The following is a 16450-nucleotide window of genomic DNA, read 5'->3' on the forward strand; positions in this document are numbered from 1 at the left end:
CATGGTGTTAAAATAGTATGCCGGTCCTGTCTAAAGTGAATGACAAAGGTATTGCCAACACTGATAAATATGCATTAGTTTGGTTTTTTGGAGTGGAAGCAAACATTTGCCAACATTAATAGACTAATTATGATCCAGAGGGAAGCACAGTGAAAGAAAATGATGCTATTGTTGATGCTTTTTAATGCAGTGAAAGCATTCAGTAAAGCCAGCTAGGAGTTTGAGTATTGCAATTTTGCTTTCCCTGATAGAATAAGGATGATATGCGGTTGGTTGAAAGCAAGAATTAATGTGGGAGCACTCCTGTCCAACAAGCTGTATTTGAACAGTCTCTCTTTTTTTTTGCTTTGTAGCAGAAGTTTACAGTTCAAAGTGGAAAGGTATGATGATTAAAATGGGGGGGGATCAAAAAGTAGAGAGAGAGAGCATAATATTTTGGATGCAGACCCTTCAGGAAAATTATAACAACCATACAGAATTTTATACTTACAAAGTTACAGAAAGCATTCCAAGAACTAACAGAGGAATGTAGAAAGGACATTTTACCATTAAGGATGACTGCAAGTAGAGGTCTAGAAAATAGGCACTCAGGTGTTGGTATTTATTAGACAAAATTGTCAAAGGAACCCCAAGGTATTGGGAACAAGTAACTATGGAGGGAAAGAGTTGCTTTTTATATTTATGGAGGGAAAGGTACCATAGTGGGGTGAGGCCAAGTGAAGGCTTTGAATGCAGTTTAGAGATTGCCTTCCTTACTAGGAATTGGTAACAGTATAGGCAAAGAGAAAGTGATAGGAGAGTGCGAAGTGAAATACCAGCTCTGGTTGAGTTTTTAGTCGAGTCTAGAGCAGACACCTTCATTAAAAAAGGGATACTTATTAAAGCATGTAAAATATTGCAATTTAACAATAACAGTCAATTGACAAAGGTTAGAAAAGATTGGGAAGAGATACTGGAAAGGCAGTTTACAAAGAAATAGTGAGAGGACATCTGTATGGCTCCCAGGTATGCAGCAGAGTCCAGAAGATTTAGGACTTTTGCATGTAAGTGTTTGCATAGGTGTTTTTATACCCCAAGCAGACTTAATAGAATTCTTCCTCAGGTAAGTAAAAATTGCAAGAGATGTGATGGGCTGGAGAGAGTAAACTGGGAGCATGTTGTTTGCGAATGTAATAAGTTGGCAGATTTTAAAATATCTTATTGTCAGAAATGTTGAGGGGCCAAGTGAAAAAGTGATTCTTTTGAGCTGTCAGATTTGAATTTCTTAGATATAGTAAGGCCGTGCTAAGTTTAGTGCTACTGGCTATCAAAAAAAAAAAAAAAAAACAGTTACTTAGAAAATGGACATCAAATTCTTTATCCCCTTTACAATATACAACACTTCATTTACAATTGGTATACATTTTGAAGAGGGATCTTTAAAAAAGGAAAGAAGCAAATTACATAGAAATAAACATAATTTGTAGGAAAAATGCATGCAGAATAATGCTCAGGAGGCAAAGGAGATGTGAAACTTAATAGTATGCAGGTCTTGAGTAATGTTTTCCGTGTTGGAATGAATAAAATGTTAAAGGAAACATATATGTATAATGTATGATGTTTGTGAATAATGTTTTAAGTGGTTTTTTTTCTTTACAGTAACTGCATGCATACCCATGTTATCACTTAATGTGTGAAGTTGTTAAGGCTTTAAAAAAAATCTGCATAGTTTTTTAGCTAAAATATCTTAAAAAGGGGTTACGTAGCAGTATTAATAGGAAAATACTACCCCCCCCCCAGCTCATTCTTTGTTTAAGAATTCAGTGGTCCAGAGCTCACATTTTCTGCAAAATATGAACAAGGAAGTGATAAAAAGAGTGCATTTGCCTTGTTAAGGTCCAAGAAATAAGTTCATAGATTCATAGGTGTTTTCTAGGCTAATGACCATGAGGGCCTTTTTAAGAATAGCCATGCATCCCAAATCTCTGACAAGTTCTTGTACTCTTGATGAGTGTAATCAGGGGTGTGAGAGATGAACGTTCACAAGCAGTGGCTTGGGAAAGTAACCGTTTACAGGCTGCCTATGTCCATTAGAGACAAAGGTGCCAATCCAGGGATGAATTTTTTGTTCCCCATCCAATTTTCTGAGTTACACTTGAAGTGAGTTAGGGAGGAACTCTGCTTCACATGGATAAGGGAGCCTGTTCCTGTAATTCCAGGTTCTCCTTTGCCCTAAAAAAGAATGCTATTGGATTATTGTGAACTTTTCTTCAACAAATAAGCAGTTTTAAGCTTACAAAATTCCACACAGTAAACCTCAATCCTCTCATTGTCTTTCAGCTTCAGACAGCTTTAGATAATGCTTTACAACTGAAAAATCTTTAATAATATGTGTCCATTTACATTCCTCACAGATGGTTTATCATGCTTTAAGTAAGCTACATGTATTTTCCATTTGGACTAATCACTGTTTCCAGCTCAAGTCTGATCCAGCTGCAGCAGTAATGAGAAATCAGGGCACTCGTATTGTTCCATATCTAGATGATCACTTTATTCAGACAAGTTTGTTGAAAGACAGGTACAGTGATTCCCTTGCTAGAGTCATTAGATGTAACAATCAATAAGAAAAAGTCAGTCAATTACCTTTCCACTGAAAAATATTTGGATATCACTGTTGGGGAATAATTCAGTAGAAGACTAAAGATGCAGTTGCTTTCTTTCATTTCATGGTCAAACGCTCCTTTTCTGTAAGGATGTTACTGTGAATTCAGAGGTTCATATCTGCCAGTATTCTGATGGTTCAGAATGTCAAATTCCATAAGGGGAAATTTCAGTTCTGTGCATATTCTTTGGAAGTGACTTTTCCTTTGATTCTGGCACTGTTAAGAGAACTGTCTTTATAAGTGACACAAGTACACATCAGTTAAGGAAAGTAGATATCTTTGCTTCATCCTGTTGAAGCCTTGATAACAGATGCATCAAACATGGGCTGGCCTATTCTGTTGATGGGCAGTGGTCTCCTGCTCATCTTTCCCTGTATAGCAGTGTGAAAGAGATGATGGCAGCAGAGTTTGCCATGAAAGCCAAGAATTGTTTATGCCCAGTGATTCTATAGGCAGCATTTTCATAAGGTGGTACATACACAGGGGTTGGGGGGGTGGGGGGGCTTATTCTTATCAGCTGTGGAGATAGTTATCAAGAGTATGGCAAATGGCAACTGATCTTTTTGTTTGGACAGTCTTTTGATGGCTTTACCTGTGCTGGGGGACCAGGACATGCTAACAGCTTAATTTGAAATATTCATCTGGACTGCTAGTGATAGTTACATCCATACGTTTATTCACAGTGTATAAAAAGTGAGGAGGACCTCAGGTGAACTGGCTTGCGTCCCTCCATTCCTAATAAAATAACAAAATGTTGTTTGATGGGAAGGAGAATGTTTTGTACACTTATCCTCTTAGTGTATCTGTCTCAGAGACCAATGGTAAATGCAAAACAGGAGAAAAGTCTTTCTGATTCCAGAAGAGACACTTTAGCCAAAGTACACATTTTACCTTTCTTCAGAGACCCCTTGTGTAGCTTTGTGTTACTGGACCACCTTATTTTTTGAGAACAGGGTCAAGCTTTGTGCACTAGGAAGTATAAGGTAAGTGGAAAATGTTGTATTTTGCTATGAATCATTCAATGTGGCACCACTTCATACTGATTTGCTAAAGGTGTTTGTGTACCTATCTCACCTCACCTGTCTTTGAGATGACTATGATGAATGTAATAATTATCAACACCTTCAAGGGAGTTTGTGGGGCAGGAGTGAGCTGTAGATTTCTTAGTATATCATCCAATAGAATACCTGAGAGCATTCCTTCAGTTCTGTGATCTCCTTATTAACCTTGTACATAAATGCCGAGCATGATTAGTTCACAAACACCGTTAATGCCATATCATTGATGAAAATGAACTAGGTATTTAATTTCTAAACCTTATACGGAGAATTTTGTTTTTACTTGGGTAGGTACCACTGCAACCCATAAAATGTGGCCACTTGACTGACTTGTTTTTTCAAGGTCTTGATGGTAGAACTAGTCTTTTGAAACAACCATCATCTGTATTACTATTTGCACCGGTTTTTCCACCCAGTAATGAACCGGTTCATTGCAGGGATTTGCAGAATTTCAATTTTGATGCATCAGTGCCTGTAATGAACCAGCTATAGAAGAGGGTCAGTGCAGATAGCCTAGATTCACTAGTCATGACTTACACTACCATGATAGAGCCAAGTGTACTATCACTTCTGCATGTGCATGTCTCAGATCTACAGTACAGGGTAAGATGTGGCTCAGATTTCATACACAGTGTAACCTGAGATGGCAGTGGCACTCTGGTAGAGGAGAGCATGTCTGCTGGAGAACAAAATTAAACTGAATGTTCATTATTCTGCTAGTAAAGAGAAATATTGTATAAGGCTAACTGTCTGGTGTGATTTATTTTGTATAAAGTCTGATAGCAGTGTCTTGAGTAGGTGACAGGTTGTGCAGTGTGGCTTGTCTTAGATATCACACACTTTTTTCACCCTCTCAAGAGTGCCATGGTCAGGTGATCCTTCTCTATTAGTACATTGTGTTGAGTTGAAGGGTGTCTTGTGTTATTATCCCTGACTTTAAGGAGCATGTTTTGAGATGCTAATGAACTATGATGAATATAGTTTCATCACTTTAACCTGCATGGATCCTGATGCAACATGGCTAGTTAAACCTTGCCTCATTTCATAAGAACAAGGGCTAGTTATAATGCAGACTGTCCATTTCCCATTGGGAGTGTTCCATTCTTATTAAAGTAGGCCTTGGTATCTTTGAAATTACTGCTGAGGTTCTAACTTTGTTTTTAGGCTAAACTGTATAGAAGGTTTTATAGGACAAGTATATTGCAATTTGCCATCTCAAGGTTTCTTTTAAGCCAACACATTGTGTTCCATTGACATTTTGTTCTTGCAAGAATTTCGTTGGCTGATCTAATTTCTCTGAGAAGAGCATCTGAGTTACAAATTTTGATGTGCAGAAAGCCATTTTTTTTTTTTTTTTCACAATGGCAGTCTTTTTGGCTGTCTGTCCTTTGTATTTTAGGTCATACTTGTGATTGCACTTAAGAAAAAGGTTCATTTGCTACTTTTTTTAGCTTTCTCCTTAGAACAAATGGGATATACTTTTCATTAATTGGATCCCAGCTGCGTCTTTGGCTATAGAATGGCAAGAAATGATATCCAGAAGACTGGGCATCTTCTATTTTTCCTTTGGTGCTGAGGACTAAGGAACTTTTAAGCTGTTTCCTGTAGCCCGGAGGTCCAGACTTTTATTCCCTTAGCTTTTTTTGCCTAACTGTGCGACACTGAGCAAGTTACTGAAACAGACAGATGTCCTTCATGGATGCATCTGCAGTCATAACAACTGGGTTGTCCTGTCGTCAGGCAGCCCTTCGGTCGGCCGGATTCCAAAGTCCGGGTCCGGCTTCGGCTGATGTCGCACTTCACCCGACGTCATCTCTGCTGGTCTTCGGGTATAAAGGCATCAGCCGACGCCATTTTCCTCCGTCTTTCTTGCCGCGTGGCGCCCGAAGCAGAAGCTGTTCGCAAGTGCCGGTCGGTCAGATCTAGAGATTACTACTACCGAATACTACTTCGAAGACTTCTAAAAGCTAAGTACCCCGTTGGGGACTCTTTCTTGCCTCAGCCGATGTCAGAAAAAGTCAATAACTGTTTAACTTGTGGGAAACAAATACCTCATAAAGATTTCCACTCTTACTGTTTGCCTTGTTTAGGCCCAGACCACGACGTAGCAGCCTGTTCGGCCTGTGCTTCATTCAACCGAACGCTTAGGCGTCGGTCGGAGTTTGCTGAACAGTTTTTCGGCTCAGATTTTGCGTACATTATGCCGTCGGATCCTCCGACCACCCAAATTGTTAAAAAACGCAAAGAAAAAGACCGACACTCACGGTCCGCGGTTTCGGACGAAACCATGGTTAAGCAAACCGCAAGTGTCTCGGTTTCGGCCGAAACCGAGAAAACTGATCAAAGTACAGCCGAATCAATGACTACTACTGAGGTTCCTGCTACTTTACTGGAATCGGCCTCAGAAATTTTACCTACTACAGTGGCTACTAGTGACTTATCAGACACCATCCCTTTGGATGTCTCTACCCCAGCACGTGGTGCTGCTTGGCCTCCTGTAGCCATGTCTGTTAAGGCCTTTGCCAGGGCTAAAGCAGCCAAATCTACAAAATCTGTGCCTGTTAAACCCCCCCTCAACCAGGCCCACTTCTAGTTCACAAATGCTTACTCTGGCAGAAGATTTAATATCCTTAATTAGGGGATCTCAATCTCACCCAGACAGGGCCTCTCAGCCCCCAGAAAAGAGACCTAGAGCAGAGCCCCCTGAGCCTGTGTCCTCTGATGATTCTGCGGATGACTCAGATATTACAGACCAGACAGAGGCTCCTTTCTCCAATTATGAAGACTCAGATGCTGAAGAATCCATTCCACCTGCTTCTCCACCAGAAGAATTCTCCTTTGGGGAAACCTTACATGCCATGAGAGAACAATTCCAATGGCAGGAACAGGATTTCTCAGATTCCAGAAAAAGACTTAGGACTTTTCTGCACCTACCACAACACAGGCCCTTAGCTATACCTCCTGTCCTCTCTGTTGTGGACGATGCATTTAATGATGTCTGCACTGCACCAGATTCCTTACCTCCAGCCCCTGCCAAACCAGATAGATTTTACAGGGTGCCAGACACTCATCATCACCTATACAAGGCCCCACTTGCAGACCCCGAAACTATATCCCAGGGACCTAAGGCAGTAGCCTCGACCACAGCAAAAAACCCTATTCCTTCTGAAAGGGAAGCCAGGTCTTTAGACAGATGGGGCAAAAAAGTTTACACCTCTGCTACTCTCTCAGCCAGAGCTTTAAACTGTCAGTTTCACATGATACAATACCAAGAGTTTATGCTTGATCAGTTAACTAAAAAGCTATCCTCTGATGACTCTATAGATAAGAAATATGTATTAGAAATGGTAAATAACATACAACAGGTTAGTAACCATTCCTTAAAATGTGGCTATGATGCACTGGAGGCTTAATTTAGATCAGCCATGACTGGCACAGTGATAAGAAGACATGCATGGCTGAAGGAACAGGTCTTACCGGATCATGTTAAAGCTAAGTTATTAGATGCTCCTATGGATAAGGCCAGTTTGTTTGGTACACCTGCCCAGCAGGTAATAAAGAAAATGGAAGAAAAGGCAAAATCTGTACAAACGGTTAAAGATTTCTTACAGGTTCAGCCCCCAAGGTTTAGCAGGAACTGGCCTGCCAAAAATTGGTCCTTTCCTGACTCCACAAGATCCCAAAGGGGCAGGAATAGATGTTCCAGAGGCGGAAATCAATCCAGAGGGGGTGCCTACAGAGGACGACAGTGGCAAGGTAATAACAGAGGCACAGACACAGCCACTACCACTACAACAGGACAATCAGTGACTTGATTCTAACTCTGCCTACCAGGGAACAAATAGCAGCACCATTAGGCGGAAAATTAACCTTATTTTCGAAAAACTGGCACTATATCACAAAAGACAAGTGGATTTTGCAAACCATAGACCAAGGTTACCGGTTCCACTTCCACACTTTACCAGTCAAAAGAGGAATCCAAATCTATCCATACCTGGACGACTGCCTGCTACAAGGGGACAACAAAAGCAAGCTGACAACAGATTTACAAAGGGTCATTTACTTGCTACAAGCACTGGGATACACAGTCAATTTACAAAAGTCAAGGCTGATACCATCCCAAACAAGGACATTCTTGGGCGCGGAATTGGACACAGTAAAACAAATGGCATTCCTAACTGCAGAAAAACAAAAAGAACTACCTCTTTACTTCTTGGCACTAACAAAACAGAACAAGCTAACAGCAAGAAAAGTTCTGCAGGCCTTGGGTTTCATGGCATCATGCATAATCTTGGTTCCACATGCCAGACTGCATATGAGAAAACTACAGTGGTACCTAAAGAATTTATGGTCCCAACACAGGCACAGCCTAGAAGCAGAAATTCCACTAATCCCATGCCTAAAACAGGAGTTCCTATGGTGGGCTCAAGCATGCCAGTCAAACCCAGGCCTACCCTTTCACAACTATCAAGCAAGCCAAACCATCACAACAGACGCCTCAGACCTAGGATGGGGGGCTCACATGCTGGACAAATGCGTACAAGGATTGTGGACGCAGGACCAGCTTCACTTGCACATCAACCTAAAAGAAATGCTGGCAGTAAAACTGGCAATGCAAAAATTCAGACCATTTCTCAAAGAAGGCCATTTGATGATAAGGACAGACAACACCACAGTCATGTGGTACATCAACAAACAGGGAGGCACTCATTCATACCCCCTATGCAGAATGACTTTGGACCTTTGGAACATGGCACTCAGCTACAACATCCAGTTACAGGCAATATTTGTACCAGGAAAGGAGAATACTCTAGCAGACATGTTAAGCAGAACCACCTCGGATGCTCACGAATGGATGCTACACCCGGACATCTTCAAGACCATCTCAAAGAAATGGGGAATGCCACAGATAGATCTATTCGCTTCCCCTCTCAATCACCAGCTCAAAAAATTCTGCACAAGGACATTCCATCCACTTGCATGGAAAGTGGATTCGCTCTCCTTCAGCTGGAAAGGTCTGACAACATATGCATTCCCACCTCTTCCCTTTATACACAAGGTATTACTAAAAATCAAGGAGGAACGTCCAAGGATAATCCTGATAGCTCCGAACTGGCCAAGACAACACTGGTACCCATTACTGAGGAGCATGTCTCGGGACAAAATGTGGTCAATACCCCTGATGACTTTGATGTTAACTCAGAACAACTACAGCATCATGCATCCAAACCTAAAAACGTTGCAACTGACTGCATGGAACATCACATAGCAGCAATTAATCCAGATCTTTCACAAAGGGTTAAAGACATTATCCTTGAAGCCTGCAGACCTTCAACAAGAAGGAACTATGCAGGAAAATGGAAAAGGTTTGTCATTTGGAGTGCTGAAAGAGGAAAAGATGTGTCGAATATAGATATTGCCAACATTCTGGAGTACTTGGCAGAGCTTCTACATACAGGCCTGTCCTATTCCTCCATCAAGATACATGCATCAGCTATTTCAGCAGAATACAGCCTTGATCCACCTGTCTTTTCACATCCTCTACTCAGGCAGTTCCTCAGAGGGATCAAGAATGTAAAACCTCCTAGGAAGCCACCATTGCCAGCTTGGGACTTGAACTTTGTGCTAGAAAAGTTGACACTCGCACCTTTTGAACCAGCAGCAACAGCAGACCTACAGCATCTATCATGGAAAACTGCTTTCCTACTGGCAATAACCTCTGCAAGGAGAGTTTCTGAGCTTCAGGCCCTAATGGCAGTACAACCCTTCCTAATCTTCCACCAAGATAGAGTGTCCATGAGGACTAATCCTACATTTATGCCTAAGGTGGTATCCAGAGTGTCTTTAAACCAGGCAATCCACCTACCTACCTTCTTCCCCAACCCACAAAACAGAGGGGAAAGAATGCTGCATACCTTGGATGTACATAGACAACTACGCTACTACCTGGACAGAACAAAAAGTAACAGAAAAACTGACCAGCTTTTTGTAGCCTATGCAACAGGAAGGGAAGGAAAAGCAATTTCCAAACAGACAATCTCCAAATGGATAGGAAATTGCATACGATTCTGTTACTCCTTCCATGGAAAACCAATTCCACAGAACATAAGGCCTCATTCTACAAGGGCAACAGCCACTACCACAGCCTTTTTACGAGGAGTGGCAACCAAGGACATTATTGAGGCGGCTACTTGGACCTCCGTGCATACATTTGCCAAGCATTATAATTTACCTCTGTATTCCAGATCCCGAGCAGGGTTTGCCACTGCTGTACTGCAAGGGATCCTAACCACACCATAATCTATTCTTTCTCCTCCCCTAGTTGGCTATGGTATTCTACCCAGTTGTTATGACTGCAGATGCATCCATGAAGGACATAGTACAGTTTTGTACCTACCATAAATGTAGATGTCCGAACTGGATAGCATCTGCAGTCTGGATTACCCTCCCTCCTTCCCCTCTGTGGTACTCCTAGGGTATTTACCCTCCTAATAGCTAGCTGGTGGGGGGAGTCTCTTATGGTGTATTTGTTTGTATATATGTACATACATGCTTATTTTTTGTGTTTGCCTTCTATCTTTTTGGAAACATTGGCATTTACCCAAAATTTAGCCTTCCAAAAGGGCAACTGGCATCTGGGGCAAGAAACACTGAGGAAAATGGCGTCGGCTGATGCCTTTATACCCGAAGACCAGCAGAGATGACGTCGGGTGAAGTGCGACATCAGCCGAAGCCGGACCCGGACTTTGGAATCCGGCCGACCGAAGGGCTGCCTGACGACAGGACAACCCAGTTGTTATGACTGCAGATGCTATCCAGTTCGGACATCTACATTTATGGTAGGTACAAAACTGTACTTTTGTTCACTTAGAATCTGCACAAGTTCTGTGGAGATAATTGCTCTACCACAATTAACAAATACCAATAAAATAAAATAGACTTGTTTTTATGTCTCCCTTCTTGAAGCAGTTTCTCTTAGCTTAATTTACAATACATTTAAGGGTTTTGTATTGTGACAGAAATGGACCCCATTCCTAAGTTGCAACTTGTTTAAAGGTCGTGAAATCTATTTGCTTCAGTCTTTAATGTCTGTCGTCAGTACTCCTCAGTATATCCGACATACCCTGAACTGCCTATGTCTGTGGTTTGTATGCATAAATATGTGTGGATTTTTTTTATTAACCTATTTGTTCCAGGATTACCAGAATCGTGGTTAGTGCCTTTATTCTACATTTTATTTTATTTTTCCTTGTTAGTCCCTCTAGGCTAGCAGCCTCTTTTCAGGAGAAACCCCAAGATGGTGTTTCTACACATTGTTCTGGTTTCTGTTATATGACTTGGTTTTATAATTTTATTTCCTTTCAGTATGCAGGCTACTGGATGTGGCTATCTCACTGAGTTAGGCAACTATCTTTTGTATCCGTAAACTACATTATCTGGATTTCTTCCTTCTATTTTTATATGATCCCATGAAATTATTACTGTCTGCCCTTTGTGAAGTATTTGAAGAGTATCTGTAGTGAATGATAGCCCGGAATTTCACTGCAATAAGGAGAGACCTGGTATTCATTTCATTCTTTATGCAGGTAAGGTGTAAGGCCTTAACTGTTATGAAACAGACTCCACACATTAAAGTTGTCTCATGTGTTTCCTAAATATTGCACCATATCTGCTTCCTGAGGAGTAGTAGTTTAGACACCTCATTTAATAAAGTCATACATGGAGGCGGGTAGCCTGATGATTATTTACTGGCTGAATTAGTCCACCAGCCACTGTTTGGACATTTTCTGTAGTAGTGCTCAGTGTGTATGGGATCTGCTCCTTTCCACTGGTAAATTGATTTATTTCCCTTTGTCCAAAAAAACTAAAGATAAAGCACAGTGTTGCCTGCATTAACACAGGGGCATCCTGTAGTGTCCACATGGTGTATTGTATGTACTACTGGCCAAATTTTCAACATTGCTAAAATACTGTGACCAATCAGTTGTGGTGAGACTACATATTACCTAGAAGTAAAAATTAAGACCAGAAGATATCGAGCGTCTACTGTCATGCAGAGTACTTTATTTAGCAGTAACATCTCTTATCTTCTACAGACATATTTAAAAGGTTGGGAACTGTTATGCCACAATCGAACATCAGAACCTTTCCTTCGTTTAAACTAGTACAGGAAAAGGTGTTGGTTTTTACCCATTTGGGGTACAAGTTAATACTTATGCAAACAATTTAGCTTCCCGTGATATTAATATCTAGACACATAATTGTATACTTTGATGACACGATAAGGACTGGGGTCATGTTTTGTGCTTCTTTGCAACTTTTTGACTCATGTTCTTCATTAGAATTGATTTGGTTTTCCTGTAAATTCATGATTTTTTAAATCGTTTTATTTTACAGTTTGATAAACAAGTAGGTGGGCTAGTGTACTTACCAGACCTGAGTACAAGAGTGCAGTAAAAGTCTATTTACAGGGTCACGGTGCAGTAATAAAATTAGTACAGAGGAATAAAATTAATCATCCAGTTTATAAAGTAAATTGAAGAGTAAAACACGTTTCAGAAACAAATCTAATTAAATATTTTTTGTTTACAAAATACACAAGTGGAAATATTTATATATTTCCTATTATTTAACTAACTGCCTGCTAATGAAAGGTGTTCCATGTGCTAACCTCTTACAAGTGTCTGTTATTCTCTTGCACCTGTCTACAAGTTGTGACTGATTTTTGCAAATGTTGTTTACCAGCATTTTTGAATTACAAACCCTCACATTTGAAAAGGGTACAGAGGCTGATAATGTTTGCTGAGGCACCCCTAGGCACTTTTATGTTTTGAATACCAGACCTGTAATGGCTAGTTAACTACAGTTTGTAATAAATGTTTCAGAAATAGGCTGTAGTGTTTAATTTTCAACATTTGTTTATAAAATGTATTAATCTCCTTTTTTGCTTTTGTTTCTACTGTAGCAAGCTAAGGTAATACAGTTTCTGTTAGGTGCAAATCTGTGTTCTGGGTGTTGTTAATTTATTAGTTTTGTGACTGCTGTCCTAGTTTGTCTATTGTGATTGACAGCTCATTTCATATTGCATTTCCTATTCCTATACATAATTGCATGATGAATTTGTATGGGCGCATTGCTTTCTGGTGCATGCAGATACTGCAGATTTAATGCATTTTTCTCAGATTTATAATTTGTCCTTTGTTTTTTGGTGAGCAGAAGTCAAGACAGTTTGCCAATGAAAATGGTGAAGATCATTCAGCAAAGTACAGCAGCTCCAATAACAACTCTGGTAAGTATTGCCTTCATAATAAGATCATTTTCATTCTTATGCTTAAATTCTTTACCAAGGTTTAGCAATTGTGGACTGTTTTGTCATTAATCTGATGTTTTAAGAAACTGCTTCAATGGTTCTTCATCTGGAATGTCATAGTCATTAGGTGGTACAAACCAAAGTCTATTATGTGGCACTAGGCAGTAGTTAAGTGATACAAACAAAAGTCTAATGTATGTTATTGTCTACCAAAAACTTCGATGAGTCTTTCTTTTTGCAGATGCAAAAATCACAAAAACTACCTTTAATGCTAGAAACTATTTGGCTGTCCCACATTGGAATTTATTTATGCAAAATTTGTTTATCGGATTAGGGCACTGATCACAAGTGACCAGTTTCAGTATCAGCCCCGGAATACAGAGAGTGTCAGAATTACATTTAGTGAGAGATGTGAGAGATGATATGAATGTAATGAAAATGCACATCTGTAAATAATATTATCAGTTAATAAAAATATAAACAGCATCTATAGTTGTAATGTATTTTATTTACAATAAATCAAGGCAAATCTCATGCAGAAAGTGAGAAGTCAAGTGGGGATGGTTAATTAGTGGAGTATGATGGGCAGTATTATTGTTACTAGTAAAAGAGAGAGAGTGATGTAGCTCGGGTTAGGTGAGATGGCTGGGTGAGAGCGGCAGTGACATTTGGCTTGGTGAGAGGAAGTGGGCTTTTAGTTGATTCCTAACTTTGGGTAAGATGAAGTGCTTTTTATTTCTGGGGGATACTTTTCAAGAGTTTTGGATCTGTTATGGAGATGCAGTGGGTACAATGGAGTTTAGTCGGGGGTTGCAGTGTGGGGCAGAGTGACTGTGGTTTCTGAGACTGTAAAAGGAGGTTGTCTAATTTAGCTTTGTTGCTAGGGGGAGAGAAGTTTGGTTGACTTATGAGATTGATAGAATTGTTGGGATCCTAGGAGAGGGTCAACCCTTTGTTGAGCTTGAAGCCATTTTGCTTTTTTTCAGTGGCGGTCATTTTTAAGGGAGAGGGTAATTTACACATTTTATTGGTATTGTTTGAATGCATGTGGAGTTTGGTTTTGATGCTGAAACTTTGAAAGGGAGGCCATATGTCAGTTTGGAGAGTAGAGTGCATTTGGATGAGCTTGTACTGGAAATTTTAATTAGAGATGAAGAGGTTTTACTACCCCAGCATAGGATAGAGTTAACCTTCTTCCTTGTATATTCAAGGTAGCTGGGGAAGTTATGGAACGAAAAAAGCCAGTTAACAAGCTGTTTAAAAGAGGCAGTGTTTTCAGTGTGGGTGTTGTGGTCATAGATATGCAAAGAGTTTTGTGTTTTTTCAGTTTCTGTTTAGTTCAAAAAAATCATAGTGTTTTGCTTTTGTTGGAGCTGAAAAGGAATTTTGTGTTGGAAACGTGCAGGCCTGTCTGGAGGCTGTGTACTCTGTGTTTGTGCAAAGAGGTATGTCAAACAGAAACTTATTTATAAAGATGGAAAATAGTAGAGAAGCAAGTGTAGAATCTTGGGGTACTCTTTTTTTTTTTGAAGGCTGACTAACTGGGAAATCAAGGTGTGAGTTTTGATGGAGAAGTGGAAATTGGTAAGATGGTTTTGAAACCAAGGTAGGGAATATGGATTTATGCTTATTTGTAGTGGGTTATGGAGGAGGATGTGGTCAACATATTCAAAAGTTTTTGTAAGGCTGATAAAGGTGGCACCAGTGAGCCGGCATCTGTCCATAGTTAGTAGTATTTCATTGGTCAGGGACCGTAGGACTGTGTGTGTGTGTGTGTGTGTGTGTGTGTGTGTGTGTGTGTGTGTGTGTGTGTGTGTGTGTGTGTGTGTGTGTGTGTGTATATACTGACTGAACCAGAACCCATGTTGTTTATATGGGAGAGAAGGTTTTAGGTAGTGATGTGTTGGACGAGTTGAACATAGATACATTTTTAAAGAGGTTTACCTAGAGTGGGATGGCTAGAGACTTGCCTGTATTGGGAAGTTTGGAAGATATTAGATTGCTTTGGGATCGCTCTAATAATGCCTATTTTCCATATATTTTGCAAAATGTTTTGTGTTAGGGCAGAGGTTTTTGATGTGTACCAGGAGGGGGCGGTTATAAAGTAAATACCAGCAAATAGTGTATATATGAACATGTGATAGAGACCAACTGCACTAGGTGGGCTGTCAGTTTTATTTGTTGAAGAAGAATTTCTGTATTTCTTGTTTTAACTCGTGTTATGTAAGGTTGAGGAATGGAGGGATGGGAGGCAGTGTGAGTGTTTGAAAGGCTGGCCCAGTTGGAGAGTTGGAAGAAGTAGTCAGAGGGAGAAAATGTAGGAGATGCTTTTGTTCTGCTGTTTGAATATCCCTTCTTGTGAGTAGATTCACATCTTTCAGAACTGCTTGGTGATTTTAGCTAAGGATTTTTGAAATGTTTTTTTTATGCTGGCTTTTTGTCATTGTATTGCTTGTTTTGATGGATTTCTGAGGTGGATATATTGTTGCCTCTTACAAGGGGAGGGGTTGTTTTCTCTATGCCTACCATGCATAATATCTGTTTTACAAGGGATTTCAGTTCAACAGTTAACCAGTCATTTGTTTTGGTTTGTATAGTTAAGAAAATTATAGGGAAGAATGTGTCCTGGAGGGATGTGAGTGTAATGATGAAAGCTTCTGTTGCCAGGTTAGGATTTAGGCTTAATATAAAGGACTAGTTTGTGATAGAGAGGGCTTCTTTAAGTTTTTTTGATTATTGAATTTGTCTTAGGCTTGAATTGTATTAATTTGGTAGTAGTGGTGGAGGATATTTTGGAAGTATGTACTGTGAAGTTTATAGGCAACGGCCAAGAAGCAAAGGGTGGTGGATGATGTTTCATAGAGTTGGGCTGCCGATGATTTGATCTGGAAGTAGTAATTGTTAGGTTATGTGGGCTGTTAAATTAGCTGTTTAAGGCTGAAGTCAAGCAGAATTTCATAAATGTCACATTGGACGGGAGAGAAACATATATAAGCTGAAGTTAGCTAAGAGGATGTGGTTGCTTTTTGTTTCATAGTTAAGAAGTAATTTCTTGAATTAGTGTTTGGAATTTACTACATGTCGAAGGAAGGGGAAATTAGGCTTCTGAGAGGATTTTTTGAACTTGAGGTTTAATTTGTTAAGGTGGTTGAACACAAGCACTGTGTAATATAAACTCATGATGCAATCCAATAACTCGTTTAGAATATAGAAAATAGCCATGCTAAAAATAAACAGAGCTGTGTTGATTAAAATAGGTAGAATAATAAGTTTCAGTTCCAGACTTAAAAAAAAATGTCCTGCTTTTATTTCCATTTTTACTTCTACAGTCTTTGTTCAGACGACATGCAAGGTGCACTGTTTGTTTTCCTTGATTTCTGAGACTTCTGTCTAACTTAGTTGAGGAAACTGTTTTACCTTCAGTCATTCTCTAAATTTTA

General features: G+C 39.9%; 1 protein-coding gene across 5 annotated transcripts in view; it reads left to right on the forward strand.

The window, feature by feature from the left end:
- PXK (PX domain containing serine/threonine kinase like) overlaps positions 1 to 16450 on the forward strand; it is a 1650359-nt gene that overhangs the window by 1257708 nt on the left and 376201 nt on the right. For all 5 annotated transcript variants that reach the window (XM_044078801.1, XM_044078798.1, XM_044078800.1 and 2 more), the window contains exon 16: positions 12917 to 12989. In XM_044078801.1, the coding sequence (XP_043934736.1) occupies positions 12917 to 12989 (73 nt within the window). The remainder of the gene's footprint in view (positions 1 to 12916; positions 12990 to 16450) is intronic.

Source organism: Protopterus annectens, chromosome 7.part1 (genome assembly GCF_019279795.1).
Source record: "Protopterus annectens isolate FY-2018-M chromosome 7.part1, PAN1.0, whole genome shotgun sequence".
NCBI lineage: Eukaryota > Metazoa > Chordata > Ceratodontiformes > Protopteridae > Protopterus > Protopterus annectens.